General features: G+C 55.1%; 1 protein-coding gene across 4 annotated transcripts in view; it reads left to right on the plus strand.

Moving 5' to 3' along the window:
* The window catches only part of Hivep3 (HIVEP zinc finger 3), a 417,522-nt gene extending 402,838 nt beyond the window's left edge, over nt 1-14,684 (plus strand). For 3 of the 4 annotated variants that reach the window (XM_028886462.2, XM_028886461.2, XM_028886464.2), the window contains 4 exons: nt 367-542; nt 6,222-6,308; nt 9,773-10,695; nt 11,819-14,684. In XM_028886462.2, coding sequence (XP_028742295.1) covers nt 367-542; nt 6,222-6,308; nt 9,773-10,695; nt 11,819-12,589 — 1,957 coding nt within the window. In that variant the 3' untranslated portion in view covers nt 12,590-14,684. The remainder of the gene's footprint in view (nt 1-366; nt 543-6,221; nt 6,309-9,772; nt 10,696-11,818) is intronic. The other variant, XM_028886465.2, reaches the window with a different exon arrangement.
* Nucleotides 14,685-14,991: the final 307 nt, after the last annotated feature.

Consider the following 14,991-nt stretch of genomic DNA (forward strand, 5'->3'; position numbering starts at 1 on the left):
CTCCAGTGGCGGTTCTCTGTGGCAGAGCCACGGCAGCAGGTGGCTGTGGGAAGGCAGCCAGCAGGGAATCTGCAACTTGGGCATCCTTTGCTTTCTTGCCAGGAAAAATTGGCGCCTGTGGCTCTGGGGAAAGGGAAGACGCCATCCCACCTCTCTGACCCTGGGCTGCAGGGGTCCGTGGTGGATCCTCAGGGCAACCGAGCCCATTCAGCTCTGTAGTCCTCTATTCCTCATCCTCCTCTCCCAGTGTCCAAACCTGGCTGGATGCAGCTAGGGAGCACACTCACTCATCCTCTGAGGTGGGACTCTGCCTCTTCGCCTTTTTTGGTTTTTTTTTTTCCTTTACATGACACCTGTTGCTCACAGGTACAAATCAAATGAAGAGTATATATATGTTCGAGGCCGCGGCCGAGGGAAATATGTTTGTGAGGAATGTGGAATTCGCTGCAAGAAACCCAGCATGCTGAAGAAGCACATCCGTACCCACACTGACGTCCGGCCCTATGTGTGCAAGCACTGTCACTTTGCTTTTAAAACCAAAGGTAAGAGACAGTCAGCTGGGGCACCGCCCTGCCCACGGCAGCACAGAGCCCTCTGCCTGGGGGCCTGGAGTACCCCCACATCCTGAGCTCCCACTCCACTTGGTACCCATGGCAGAGCAGCGGCTCCAGACTGGTCAGTGACGCCCACAGCGGCCACAGTCAAGACCTGGATCCCCGCACACAAGCTGCTGCCCATCCTCTGCAGCATCTAGCCCACACTTGGTGGTTTTCTGTAGATCATCACCCTTCCTTTGCATGCCTTCCATGGATCTGACGACCTCTGGCATGCACACCCGTCACAGTCACTCTCGCATTGGCGATCCATTCCACTTGGAGCCACACAACATCCTTGCGTGTTCACCTTTCTCCACTTCTCACCACACCTAGCATTCTCTGATCCACCCGGCTTCTCTGCAGCATCCAGCCTAGGGCCCAGCTGCAACCTACCCTCACCCCCCATCCTGAAGGTCTATCACTTCGGCTTCCAGCCACGCCCCCACAGCAGAGTCAGGATGGGGTCTGGCCATCATCCATGAGAGGAACGGACTGGTTGTGGAGGGCATGCATCTCAGAGAACTGTGATGGGTGATGGTGGACTGGGCCTGCGACAGTCTCCAGGCCCTGGTGGGACAAGCATGGTTCATAAGGTTCTTAGATGGGGCACATCCCTTGCTGGCAGGTCCTATAGCTTGCTCACAGAGAAAGACAGCAAGCCTTGCCAGGAAGTTGGGGTGCTCAGCACCCTAGGCAGGTTTTGCCTCTTGCACTTTGCAGACTCCTGTGTTTGGACATGAGGACCCTGTCTTCTCTTCTGAGCTCACTGGAGGAGGAGCCGCGGAGGGCTCCAGAGACTTTGGCTTTCAGCTTGTCTTGTCTTCCGTAACACAAGAGGCAGAGCAGCCACTGTGGACAGGAGGGGGCTGAGCCCTCTCGCTTCCTGGCACCTTCTGCTCTTGCCGAACTAGGCCAGGGGTTATTTGTCATATTCCCTGCCTCAGTGGCCTCCTTTCTGGCATGTTCCACTTCTCTTTTCTTAACCGTTAGCTGACCCCTGCCCTCCTCGGTCTTCTCACTATCATCTTCGAGCTGAGCTCACTGTTTCCAATCGAGGTTTGGAGTTGGACAGAGACGTCTACACTTCCACTTCCTTTTCTGGGTCTTCTTTCTTAGCCTCTCAGAAACAATGTCTTAAAGGGTGCTGAGAAAACAATCAGACAGGAACCCTGCCAGCTTAGCACGTGCGGGCCCCTCTGTCCACACCTACCTCCAGTCCCACTCCTCCTGGGGTCTTGTGGAAGCGAGATGGGGATCACTGACAAGGAAGTCTTTTACTTAGAAAGTGGAGAACTTCTTGATTGGGCCAGAAGAGACCACAAATGCTTCAGCCCCCGTCCCGAGGACACAAGGCCCTCATCCTCCTCCCTCCATTGATTGAAGCAACCTTTAAGTGGCCAAGAAATGCGGTTCCTCTTCCAGATGTGTCTAAGGACCTGAACTGTCCTCAGCCTGAAGAGCCCTGAGGAAGCTTCCCGCTTGGGATGCCTGCCATGCACCCCAGGCCCCTGAGTAGCTTCCACTTAGTCCCTTGGCCTCACTCATTCTGGAAGCTCTGGGAATGGCTTGAGCCCTTAGGGACCCTCCACTGTCCAGAAGGTACCTTCCTTGGAAGCCACACCCAGCCACCTACAGTTTGGCCTCTGGGAACTTTCCTGGGGTCTCTCTGTCTCCGAGCCACCCCCCAGAGATCCAGAGGGTCCTGATGGCAGAGTCTGAGGGCCGTGGCCTTCAGGTTATCAGAGGTACAGAGAATCCCTCAGGGAGGCTGGGCTTTGCTCTCGACCAATGATCAGGAGCGAGCTAAGTCCTCCTCACCTGGAACTCTGAGCCAGGGACAGGAGAAGTGACTCTGAGCATGGAATCTCACACTTCATGCCCAGCACAGAGTGGGGCAGTGGTTACAACAGATGAGACTAGGGAGAAGCTTCTGTTAGACATGAAGGGAGGGCACGAGGCAGGAGCACATGGCTTTCCGTGGAGCCAGGGCTCTGAAGCTGTGCACCGTCAGTTCTGATAACATGAGCTCCTCCTCTCCTCTCAGGATCTGTCTGTCTGTCTGCCTCTTAGCCAGGTCTTGCTCTTGAGTTGTGGCTCCAGCCAGGATATATGGGTTCCGAGGCTAGGCCTGGCAGACCTCGCACCCTAGACTGCATCCTGAGGCCCTTCCTGTCTGTCTCTGTCTTCCTGTTTGTGTCTTGTCTTTGTGTCTGTCACACACTGAAGTGGCAGTTTGGCCTCTGGTAACTACTTGAGGAGGGCCTTGGTGAGTGAGACAGGAGGAGGTAGCAGGCTAGCCCCAGGAGGGTCCCTTTCCTCTGTTTAGATTCTTCCTAGAGGCCACTGGGTGGCTGAGCTTTGAACCAGCCCTTGCTTGGATCGCCTACGGGACAGAGACAGCAACTCTGGGTAGGCCCTTGTTCAGCCCAGGGGACAAGGTGACTGTCTTCTGCTCTTACTGGTATCAGCTCCTCTTCTGAACAGCCTGCTCTCCAGCTGCTCACCCATCCTCCACTCCAGGATGCCAGGTGGGGCTATCCTTGGGGCCTGGGTTGACTGAAAAAACCTTAGCTGGGCAAGCCTCCCCCTTACAGCCTCTGCAGGATGTTGACAGAGGAAAGACCGGCCTTTGGAGTGTGGGCTCCCTCCCACCTCTTCTGAGAGCCTCTGCGGTCCCTGCTGAAGGGCTAGAGCATCCTGTGATCACTGCCCCCTCTTCATCCAGCCCAGTGCCTGGCAGAGACCAAGCTAGAGACATGGCTCACTGGTAGAGTAATTGCCTACCATTCACAAGGCCCTGGGTTGCATCCCAGGCACAACATTAAATAAAAGAGATTGTCATGGGAGGTGGTTCTGCTCTGTGCCAGCCATACCCTGCTCCCACATGCTTTGTCTTAAGATCTCCCCAGTGTTCCCACGAGGTTGGTATCGCTTTACAGCTGCAGAAAGCGGGGCCCCACAAGGTGAGGAAGATTGAACAAGCTTACTCAAAAGCACATAGCTAGCAGTACAGAGCCCAGATCCACCCTACCTCACCCACCAGGCCATCCAGCTACAAATCCACCTAGATCCACTCTTCCACTGCAAGGCCAGCCAGATCAGAGTGCTTCAAGCCCTGAGTCTAGCCAGGGCTTAACACTAGCCAGTACTGCGGCTCCAGGCCAATTGCCTCACCATGCTGGTTTACAGGAGCCCTGCCAGCACCTAGGACAGCCAGGAATCTTGCCCAATGATGTCATCAGCACCTGAGCCCAGAGTGGGTCAGAAACAGAGGGGGTGAGCCTAGCGGGGTTGAATGACATGATCTGTGAAGTCCCGTCCACCACTTTGCTTCGGGGGTGCCTTTCTCGGGAGACTATAAACACCACTCTCTGAGCCTAGGATGGCTGAATAGAAATCTAAACTTTCCAGGAAAAATGTCTATGACAAATCACACCAGTGTGAGCAGCACTCATGTCCTCTATGACCTAGGGTACTCAGAGAAGGGACCCAAGGACTGGAACCTCAGGACAATTGGAGTCCCTAGTCCATAGCTGTCTTGTCTTACCTCCTGCCGGCTCCACTCAGACAGTGAGCATGAAGGGCATGAGACTGAGTTGAATCCGCGCAGCTGCAGGAGGAAGGCCCAAGCTGGGCAGGGCAGACACAAGAATGATGAGTGGGGAAGGAACTCGCTCCTCTCTAGTTCCGGCCACCATGTTCACCCAACCCGGGGAATCTCACTTCAGCTTCCCCCGCAGTCTCAGCGAAACCTGAAACTTCTGAGTGATGACGAACCATGATGGTCCAGCGACAAGCTCTCCCGGTGTTCAGCCATCGGTCCGTCTCTCCTCCTATTAGCCCTCTCTACTCATCTAACAGTGTCCCGGTTCATGCCGCCTCTCACGGACTGTCTTGTCTGCCCATCTCCGTTTGTCTGCCCATCTCCGTTTGTCTGCCCACCTCCCTTTCTTCTACTGCCTGACCTCCCATACGTTCCCGAGTGTGGACATCCATGCCTCTGTCCATGTGGCTGTCCATCCTCCCATCTCTTTACAGACCAACTTCCACCCATTCTTCCATTTCTGTTTCTTCATAACACTCATCTACTCCATGTATCATCTGCTCATCCATTCATCCAGTGTCCCATCCATGAGTCATATGCTCCTAGTCTTTCTCTCCACATTCCTCTAAGTCACTATCCATTCATCCATCCCCTAGTCCCACTGTGCACTCATTTCTAGTTATCTTCCGATTCCACCCCCTCTCCATCCATCCATTCAAACTTGGCAACTTCAGGCCTGTGAGACATTGTACCTGATTCAGGAGCTGCTGACATGCGATGTGATCAGCCACGTGGAGATACAACAACCCTCGGGGCACAACCCAAAGGAACGGCACATGTTGTCTGTCTGTGTTCTCTGGGGATAGGACAGGGAGCTTGGTCTCTCCTCCCAGAACCTGCCGTCCACAAAGCTCATCACCCAGCAGCCCATGATATGTGTGCGCAACAGGGAACCGGACGCTGTTGCTGTGCCCTGGCCCCAGGAGTTGCATCTCTGGCTCCTCGGCCTGTGGGGTTAGGCTTACAACTTGGGGCAGCACCTCAGGGCTTCACAGAGCCTTGGTCAGCCTATTCCCAAAACATGCTGGCCCTCTGTCTGCACTGTGCCCTGGCCCCAAAAAGGGGACGTTCCTAAGAAAATCCCAGCCTGGGTCCCAGAGCCTGTGGCACCCATATCCCTTGCCTGCGCACCTCACTGTTCCTACAAATAACCACACCCACCCTGGTTCCCCTGCCTAGACCCTAAGGTTTGTCCTAATTGTCCTAATGGGTGACCTAGAAGTATGTTCAGCTGGGACTTCTCAGTCCCCACCTACTGAGGTAGTCATAAGAACCCCATGTCATTCCAGCATTTAAGACTGCAAACTATCAGGGCTGGAGAGGTGGCCCAGCAGTTAAGAGCACTGCCTGCTCTTCCAGAGGACCCGGGTTCAATTCCCAGCACCCATATGGCAGCTCACAACTGTATGTAACTCTAGTTCTAGGGGGGGTTGACACCCTTCCACAGAGTGTATACAGACAAAACACCAGTGCACATTAGATAGATAGATAGATAGATAGATAGATAGATAGATAGATAGATAGATAAGTAAATAAGTAAAATAAATAAATAAATAAATAAATAAATAAATAAATAAATAAATAAATAAATAAATAAATAAATTGTAAATTACCTTATCCGAGTGTGCCACCAGCTCCTGGTCTCAAACTTGAGGCAGGAGCAGAAGAAAAAAAAAATGCACTCGAGCAGTCTTTTAATTTCTCTTTTGTGTTTTAACTGGCATCTCAGGTTCTCACTGTGCCCTCCTCTCCCCCCCTGCCCCCCAGCTGCATGCTCTCCCCACTCCAGCTCCTGTGTTCACCTCCAGCAGGCGTCTGGCTGATAGTCTGGCCCGGACACTGAGGCACAGGGTGCCTTGGCCCTGCCCAGCCCCTGAAACTGGTCTGAGGAGCTGTGGCCTGGCAGCTGTGTGCTGCCTCCGTGTGCCCAGCCCTCTCTGCCCTCTCCCTGCCTCCGTGTGCCCAGCCCCCTCTGCCCTCTCCCTGCCACCAGGACTGAGTCTGTTCTCATTTCTTTCCAGGGAATCTGACTAAGCACATGAAGTCGAAAGCCCACAGCAAAAAGTGCCAAGAGACGGGGGTGCTGGAGGAGCTGGAAGCCGAGGAAGGTAGCGTGCCAACCTCCTCTCTTGGCCCCTCTCTATTTTCCAACTCTCCCCTTCCCCCAGGCCCTGACCTTCCCCATTTCCAGCCATCTTCATTTCTACTACTGTTCCCCTTCCTCTCCCTCCCTCCCTCCCATGCCCCCCCCGCCTCTAGTTTGCTGAACAACTGGGAAGCAAATGTTAGATTCATAAAATGCTCCCCAGTGCCACACGGCCGGCTACTGTGCAGTTCAGTATAAGCCAGTCTTCCAATAGAATGCCAGCATCAGTGGGAGCTCAGGCAATGCTTACCGGATGTGAGCTCAGGAGTAACTACAGGCAACACCGAGTGCCCACTGTGTGTCAGGCACAAACGTGTGCCCTGAGTTGTCTTAGCAGAACCTAGAGGGCTCTGCAGGAGCTTAGAAGCTAGAAGCCACATGCCCACCCTCATGCCTCTTCTGCCGTGATTGTAACACATGGGCCTGTGGAGCTGGGAGTGTCCCTGAGAAAGGCAAAGCTAGATCCCATAGGCCTGTTGCTGCGGTCCTCCAGCACCAGAGGCGGGGGGGGGGGGGGGGAGGGGGCAGGAAGCAGGGGTAAGGAGGGAGGCCAGAGGGGCTTCCGCAGATGGATGGGCAGGTCCTCCAGAAGTGACAGACCTTAACTTCAGATTCCCTGAAGTCAGGATCAGGACTCAGTGTGACAGGAGGGGCCAGGGAATAGAGAAGGGGAAGGGAAGGGAAGGAAGGAGAGTTGTGCTTTTGACTTTTTTTTTAAGCAAGGAGGAGCAGTCTAACAAGATTTCAATCAGGTTTCCTTTGACATTGATTAAATCCGTGTTCAGAACAATAAACTTGAAGCACTATCTTCACCAACGGTCACGCATGGTCCCCACGCTTGTCAAAATGCACATCAGGTTACAGATGGTGTCTCGTGGAGGTCCCTGGAACACGCAGTGGATACTTGATTTGCCCCATTTCAAGAAAAGGACAAAGTAAAGCCCAGCCCTGGGGCCAGGAAAGTCAGGGAACCAAGTCAGCTGCCATCTGTCCATCATCCTTGAATGTGATGGGGGACATGCAGATGCCCTCTGACCTCCTCTGGCTGTATTCAGGGAACTCCAGCAGGGTGTAGGGATGTGATCCAGGCCAGGCCTGTGAGCACAGGCTGAGTGAGCACCGTGCAGTGAGAAGTGGTCCAATTCCAGATGCCATCAGGGGCTGAGTCCATGGATCTTGCTGCTAAATCTTAAGAGGAGGTGAGGAGGGGAAAGGGGCCAGGATGACTCCAGGCTTTGTAACCTAAGAGACTAAAAGGATGGAGTTGTTATGTCCTGCACCAAGGCAGACCCAGGGACTGGCATTAGGAACTGGCGCATCCCAAACACACAGCCCAGGTAGCAAGATAAATCTTGGAAAGTACCAGACTGCCAGCAGCTCCAGTGCTGGTGGGGAGAAGGATGTAAGCCACTGCCACCATGTGGCCAGTCTTAGAAACTGCACCCAGCTATAGGCTCTGTCCAGTGCCTTCCAGTGGCCAAAAAAAAAAAAAAAAAAAAAAAAAGCAACAACAACCACCTCCATGTGGAGCATCAGGAAAGGAAGATACTGAGCAGGCAGGGGAGTCCCTTAGATATCTGCAGGAACCTGGTTGTGGAGTGCCTGAAGTAGTGTGCCTGGAGAGGGTTTCCATCATCCCCGCATAGCTCAGGAATGAGCACAGTACCGCTGGGCCTCTACTTCCTCCTTAGTCTAGGAAGGCTTTGGGGGCCGTCCTATGGGCATCAGGAGATGCTGGCCCTGACTCCATCCCCATTCAGGTTCCTGCTTCAGCCTTCATCTACCAATGCTAACAGTGCCACCCCAGCCACCTGCCTATGAGATGGGAGAAGCAGATGATGATGATAGTGAAGTTGTCTACCCCCTCCACTGTACTAGTGAAGAAACCAAGCACAAAAGACATACACTAGCCATCATAACCCAGAAAAAGATGGTAGGGCAAGGATTCAAACCTGGGCCACATCTGCTTCTCTAAGAATACAGTCGCTTTGAACTATAGAACTGAACACTAGTTCTGACCCAACCAAGGGGAGAGCTGGATGGTGACCTTCTCTGTGCTTGGGGTTCACTGTATGAGTGAGGGGCAGGGCAGAGTATAATCTGGGGGCTGTGATCAGGGCTCCTGCCAAAGTCCTAGGTCAGGAAAATAAGGGCCTGGAGCCCATGTGAGGCCTTGTCCCCCATCCCTATCTGCTGTCTCCTCCCATTCCCTTCAAGGTCTCATCTTTTTACCTCCAGCTGCCCAAAGCCCTGCCTTCAGCCTCATGCCCTCCCTTTGCCTGGCATCTCCTGCTCTACCTACAATTTTCCGCCTCTGTCCTAATGCATGTTCACATCATCCACTTTGGTACCCGACCACTGAGGTATTAGTACCACCGATGCTGCCCTTCTGCGAGCATGGTGAAGAGGCGAAGCCAGGACCCCAGGGTTCTGGGTCTGCCTTTCCTGGACAGGAGAAGATGCAGTGCTGGTGTGTGTGACTAATAGGGCTAGTGGACACACTGGACACATTGGTCTACCTGTCACCAGCCCATATTGGTCATGCCCAGCAGTCACGTGATGGGCCGACAGAACCCAAACTCTCCAAGCAGTCCTCCAGAGTACAGAGGGCTGCCCACTTCAGAGACATCTCGGTCTAGATTTTTAGTAGTGGCATGGCTTCGACCCAGCTGATGGAAGCCATGGCCCCATAAGATGCCAGACCAGGAAGCTGGCATTCAGAGTGTTCCATGGGGCAGAAATGGCAGGGGTGAGTCCTGCCCTGCAGACTGAGGTCAGCCTAGCCCAGCTACCCACAGAGGCCAAGCTCTGCCATCTGCCCAAAGCTGCTGTGTAGGCCAGCCTGGTCGTGTTGGCATCTGGTCTGCATTTTAACTGACTGTGACTTTCTCTTCTAGTCCAGCCAGCATGCACTCTCCCAGAATGATAGAGGCCATCATTAGTGAGGTCATAGTGGGCTATACTTGTGTGGGCCCTTGCTGTGCACTAGGCCTGTATTCGTCTGACGAAAGGAGACACTGAGGCACAGCATTAAAACTGCCCATGGTGGAACCCACACCGAGAAACAAGGAGGCAGACGATCTCGTGTGCTCCCGTGAAGTTGCAGCCCTATTTCTACCTTACTTGGACAGGTTTCTTAATCCCCCTTACCCCAGTTTCCTTACCCACGACAGGAAGGTAAGAATAGCACCACCTCCCCAGTGATCCCAGGGTTCTTTGAGGAACTACATAAATTCACGTAAAGCCTTCAGACCTGGACTTGCACACTGAGGCGTGAGGTCATTGCGCACTATTATTTACAGAGTATTCTTGTACCTGCTCTGTCACTTGGTCGTCTGCCATGTGGCATCATGCCTGGTTGGCAGGCCATGAAAACAGGCTTAACCTGAAGCAGCTGTAATCTTGAGTCCCCCTTTCTCCCCTCAGGAACCAGTGATGACCTGCTCCAGGACTCAGAGGGGCAAGAGGGCTCCGAGGCTGTGGAGGAGCACCAGTTTTCAGACCTGGAGGATTCTGATTCCGACTCAGACCTGGATGAAGATGAGGAGGAGGAGGAGGAAGAAGAGAGCCAGGATGAGCTGCCCAGGCCATCCTCAGTGGCAGCTCCACTCTGCCCACCAACCACACTACAGGAGGACTCCTCACCCATTCAGGGCCCTCAGCCTCCAGTTACCACCTCTGAGGAGGTCCCACAAGGAAGCTCCATCTCAGAAGCCACACGCTTGGCAGCCAGCAGTTGTTCCCCACCCAGCCGGGGTACCCCAGGCCTTCCCCGGCTGGAACTGGCCCCAGTGGAAACAGACGTGAGCTCAGCTCTGAGTTCCAAGGCTATGTCCCCTAGGAGGCCATGGTCCCCAAGCAAAGAGGCAGGCGGCCACCCCTCACTCACTCGCAAACATTCACTCAACAAAAATGACTCGTCTCCCCCGCGATGTTCACCGGCCCGAGAAGCGCAGGCCTCAGTCACAAGCACACCTGACCCCCAGATGGGCCCAAGAAGGGACATGGGCCCTCGTCTTTGTGGGTCTCCAAGACTGGAGCTGTCTCCTCTCACTCCCCACCCCATAGAAAGAGAAGTGCCCCCTTGGGCACCTCTGCCCCCTGGACTCAAGAGTGCCACAGACACAGGCGCCCCCAGATATTCACCCACCAGGAGATGGTCTCTGGGCCAGGCTGAGTTACCACCACAGTCAGTCCTGCCAGGGAAGTGGGCCCTGGCTGGGCCCTGTAGCCCCTCAGTGGGCAAATGTAGCCTGGGCTTGGGGCCGGTTCCACGGGCTCTCCTCCAGCCCGTGCCTCTACCTCACACACTTCTCAGCAGAAGCCCTGAAATGTGCACCTCTGCATGGGTGAGTCCCCAACTTGGCCTTCCTGGGGGGCGGGAGCTACCCACTCATACCCTTTGCACGTCACATCCGGAGCCAGCCCAGCATTCCTGGTTGCGTAGCAAACACATCGTGGGTCCCCACTGTGCCAACCAATATTGCACTTCCAAGCACCCTCGGAAACCCCAGACATGGCTCTGGAGCTCATGGGCTCTGGGTTCTAGCCCTGGTGAGCAGTGAGGCCTTGGATGTGGGTGTAAACACTTGTGTAAATTCTTCAGCCACCCTTTCCCTGTCCACTGTGTCCTTGGAGCAGATGGCGGAGCCTTAGCAAAAGCATCCGTCTCCTTTAAGGACTTCACAGTCCGCACTGTCCCTGTGGAACCGTGAGCATGGTGGCTAAGAGCAGACTGCCTCTGTCCCCCGTGTCCTCCCACACCACTGCTACCCATCTCCCCCAGTGGTGACATCCCGTCTTCTGCGCTGTCCCCACCCTGACCCTCACAGTGTCTGTTCCACAGCACCCTGCCACCACGGCTGCCACCTTCCAGTGTGACACTGTCCCTGTTGACACTTCTTTCACCATGTTGTCCTGACCCCACAGCATCCTTTCTTGTTCGTTTGAGGGTCCCATTCAAACTCCTGTGGTAGAAGTTTGAGATCCTTGGAAGGGAATTCACATGCAGGGTAGTTAGGTCAAAACCATTTTAAGAAGGGAGGAGGCAGCCGGGCAGTGGTGTCGCACGCCTTTAATCCCAGCACCTGGGAGGCAGAGGAAGGCAGATTTCAGTGAGTTCGAGGCCAGCCTGGTCTACAGATTGAATTCCAGGACAGCCAGGGCTACACAGAGAAATCTTGTCTCGAAAAACCAAAAGGGGTGGGGGGTGGGGCGCGGGGAGGAGGCAGAAGAGCCAAAGTAGACCAGCATGACCACACAGCCCCCATACCCAGGATCCCCCTCCTGCAGATGTGGGACCCACATGCCCGTGGGACGCTCCTAAGCACAGCGATGGGAGTCCTGATTCTGGCCTCACTCACCACCTTACTCTGATCTCAGACCTGCCTGCCCTCTATGACTCTAGACCTCAGGTCCGCACGTGTCAAGCATGTAACCCTTGCCTCCCTCTGTCTTATTTTCTGACCCCAGCAGAAGACTGAGTCTCGAAGTCCATCAGCTGGCCCTGTGCCTCTCTTCCCCCGACCATTCTCCGCCCCTCATGACTTCCACGGCCACCTCCCTAGCCGAAGTGAGGAGAACCTCTTCAGTCACCTGCCCCTGCACTCCCAGCACCTGAGCCGCGCCCCCTGCCCCCTCATTCCGATTGGTGGGATCCAGATGGTACAGGCCCGGCCAGGAGCCCACCCCACCCTGCTGCCAGGGGCCTGTGCAGCCTGGGTCAGTGGCTTCTCAGGGGGTGGCAGTGACCTAACTGGGGCCCGAGAAGCCCAGGAGCGCAGCCGCTGGAGCCCCACGGAGAGCCCATCAGCATCGGTGTCCCCTGTGGCCAAGGTCTCCAAGTTTACACTCTCTTCAGAGCTGGAGGAGGAAAGGACCGGCAGAGGCCCAGGAAGACCTCCCGACTGGGAACCTCGGAGGGCTGAAGCCCCTGCAGAACCCATGGGCACACACAGCCCCTGCTCCCCACAGCTGCCCCAGGGCCACCAGGTAGCACCATCCTGGAGCACCCTCTTGGAGTTACCACACCCGTTGGCCAGCCGCAAGGCCTCAAACTTCCCACCACTGGACCGCAGCAGCTCCATGGAGTGCCTGGCAGGGGCCTCCACTCACTTCCCAGCCCGGAGCAGGAACCTCTCTGGGGAACCCAGGACCCGTCAAGGCTCCCCTGAGCTCTTAGGTAGTCGGGAGCCCAGGACACCTCTACTCCTGCCCAAAGACAGTGGCCCCCCAAGCACTTAACCTCTCCAGCCACTTCATCTGGCTTCCAGTGTTCGGCAGCAGACATTTCCAGCCAACTCCCTGGCGTCACCTTGCTCCCATGGGCGTCCTCTCCCCTCTGTCCGTCTGTCCACACAGCGCCTGCTCAGCCCCGTCTGTTCTATCGCTCCACCTGTGCAGTTAGTTACCTGTGCCTTTTTCTAGACCTCCTGTTGCTCGAGATGAAAAGAAACAACACAGATCACACACATCCATGAAAAGAGCCACCCATGAGGAGCTCGAGGCTGGGACTAGTTTGTGCTTTGGGGACAAGGCTGTCGGAGGGGCCTCTTCACCTCCACTCCACACTCCACACTGGCAGCCGTCCCCACCAAGGCCCGTGAGAAGCTGCACTGCACCGAGGGAGAGAAGAGCTGGGGAGGAAAAGAAGGTAACCCAACTCAAAGGCAAGCAGCCCTGCAGACAGATCCCTGCAGACACATTTCCATGCAGACACCCAGCTAGTGGCCACTCCTGTCTGTCAGCAGAATGACAAGAAGCCCGAGCCAGAAAACCACCACACAGGCAGGCACCAACCCCACCACTCCCCGCCCGCCCCGGCTAAGAACAGTAACTTTTATTTTTTGCAAGAATCAGGACAAAAAGCTACTTTTTTGCTAGCATCTCTATTACAGAATAATAGCGTGAGGGAAATGTAGTGTGGACTGTGGGCCTCACCTTCTCCCCTGTACTCCACCTTCCCCCAGGGCTAATACAGGAGCCCAGGTTTCTCCTACACACCTGTAGGTCTCTGCTTCCTAGGCCTGGCCGTAGACTGGCTCCTCTGTGTTTAGAAATAAATACCTGTGGGATGAAAGGACCATGGCAAGACTAGGGATGTTCCTAGTGTGGGCCTGCTCTGAGCCTGGGGTGGATGCTGTTTCACCTCTGTCCCCGAGGAACAAAGTGTGGCACTTCCTTCCTGGCTGGATTACATATGAGTCCATAGAGCACACATAGCAACCAAAGATGGTGTTTGGTACGTTCTCCAGGCTCTTCAGATTCTCTTCTCTTGACTGAGAAGATTTCTGAATTGTCCCGAGTCATTTGAATTTTTCTCCAGTTCCCAAGGCAAAAACCTGCTTTGAAAAAAAAAAAATAATAATAATATGACCAAAAATTTAAATCCCATGTTGAAATATAGAACTTGACCTGTTGAATGCAAAACAAAACAAAACAAAAAAACAAGTCCTCTGTAGCACAGGATCTATTTCTAAGACCGTACAGAAATTTCCTTTACTTTCTCCAGAGGATAGAGAAAAGGGACCATGGTGAGGAGGCCCCTCTGACAGCCTTGTCCCCAAATCATAAAGCATGTTCCAGCCATGTTGGATACTACTGTCACTGTAGTCAAAGCAGAAGCCTTTCCTTGGACATCAGGCAGGGTATGTGGCTGAAGGCTCATGGGAGGGCTGGACTGCTGAAGCTGTTCTCTGAGAAGACAGAGACAAGGCTCACCACCCCTCTCCCTCCCTCCAGTTGGTGCCCATCTGTGCATGGTCCCTGCTGGATGAGCAAACCAGCCAGTCACAGGCCCAGTGCCCAGTCCAGTCACCTGATTCATCCTCTTTGCCTGCCTGACTCAGTACTTCAAAAGTAAGAGTCTGTAGGGCAGGGCCTCCTGTGCTGTGTGCTGTGCCGCAGGGGGTCATGGGTACCAGACTGACAGCCTTCAGATGGGTGACGGCTCTAAGTCTGCCCACCGGGAGAAACTGTCAAGTCCAGGCTGGGACACCGGGAGGAAAAGAGCAGAAGCCTCTGCGGTGGTCAGCCCAGGCTGGAGGTCACAGCTTTCCTCCCTCTGGCCCCTCAGCCCTAACCCACAGGCCCCACAGGCTGGAGATACTAAGGCCTGAGATGAGGAGTTGGACAAAGAGCATTGTCTCAACCAGGCTTGAAGGCTTCCTAGGCAAGATCTCCTGGCCACAGACTGCAGGCTAGCTCCTGACCTTGAGATACCACCTCTCTCTACTTCACTCTATACCCAAAATCTCCTGGGAAGTACTCTCCTGACTCAGCTCCCTCTCCTCTCCTCTCCTCTCCTCTCCTCTCCTCTCCTCTCCTCTCCTCTCCTCTCCTCTCCTCTCCTCTCCTCTCCTCTCCTCTCCTCTCCTCTCCTCTCCTCTCCCTCCCTCCCCTCCCCTCCCCTCCCCTCCCCTCCCCTCTCCCCTCCTCTCCCCTCCCCCTCCTCCTCCCCTCCCTCCTCTCCCTCCCCTCCTCTCCCCTCCCTCCTCCTCCCCTCCCCTCCCCTCCCTCCCCTCCCCTCCCCCTCCCCTCCTCCCTCCCCTCCCCTCCCCTCCCCTCCCCCCTCCCCTTCCCTCCCCCTCCCCCTTCTCTCCTCCCCTCCCTCCCCCCTCTCCCCTCCCCTCCCTTACACTCCCCTC

The sequence above is a fragment of the Peromyscus leucopus genome, chromosome 2, assembly GCF_004664715.2.
Source record: "Peromyscus leucopus breed LL Stock chromosome 2, UCI_PerLeu_2.1, whole genome shotgun sequence".
NCBI classification, from domain to species: Eukaryota; Metazoa; Chordata; class Mammalia; order Rodentia; family Cricetidae; genus Peromyscus; species Peromyscus leucopus.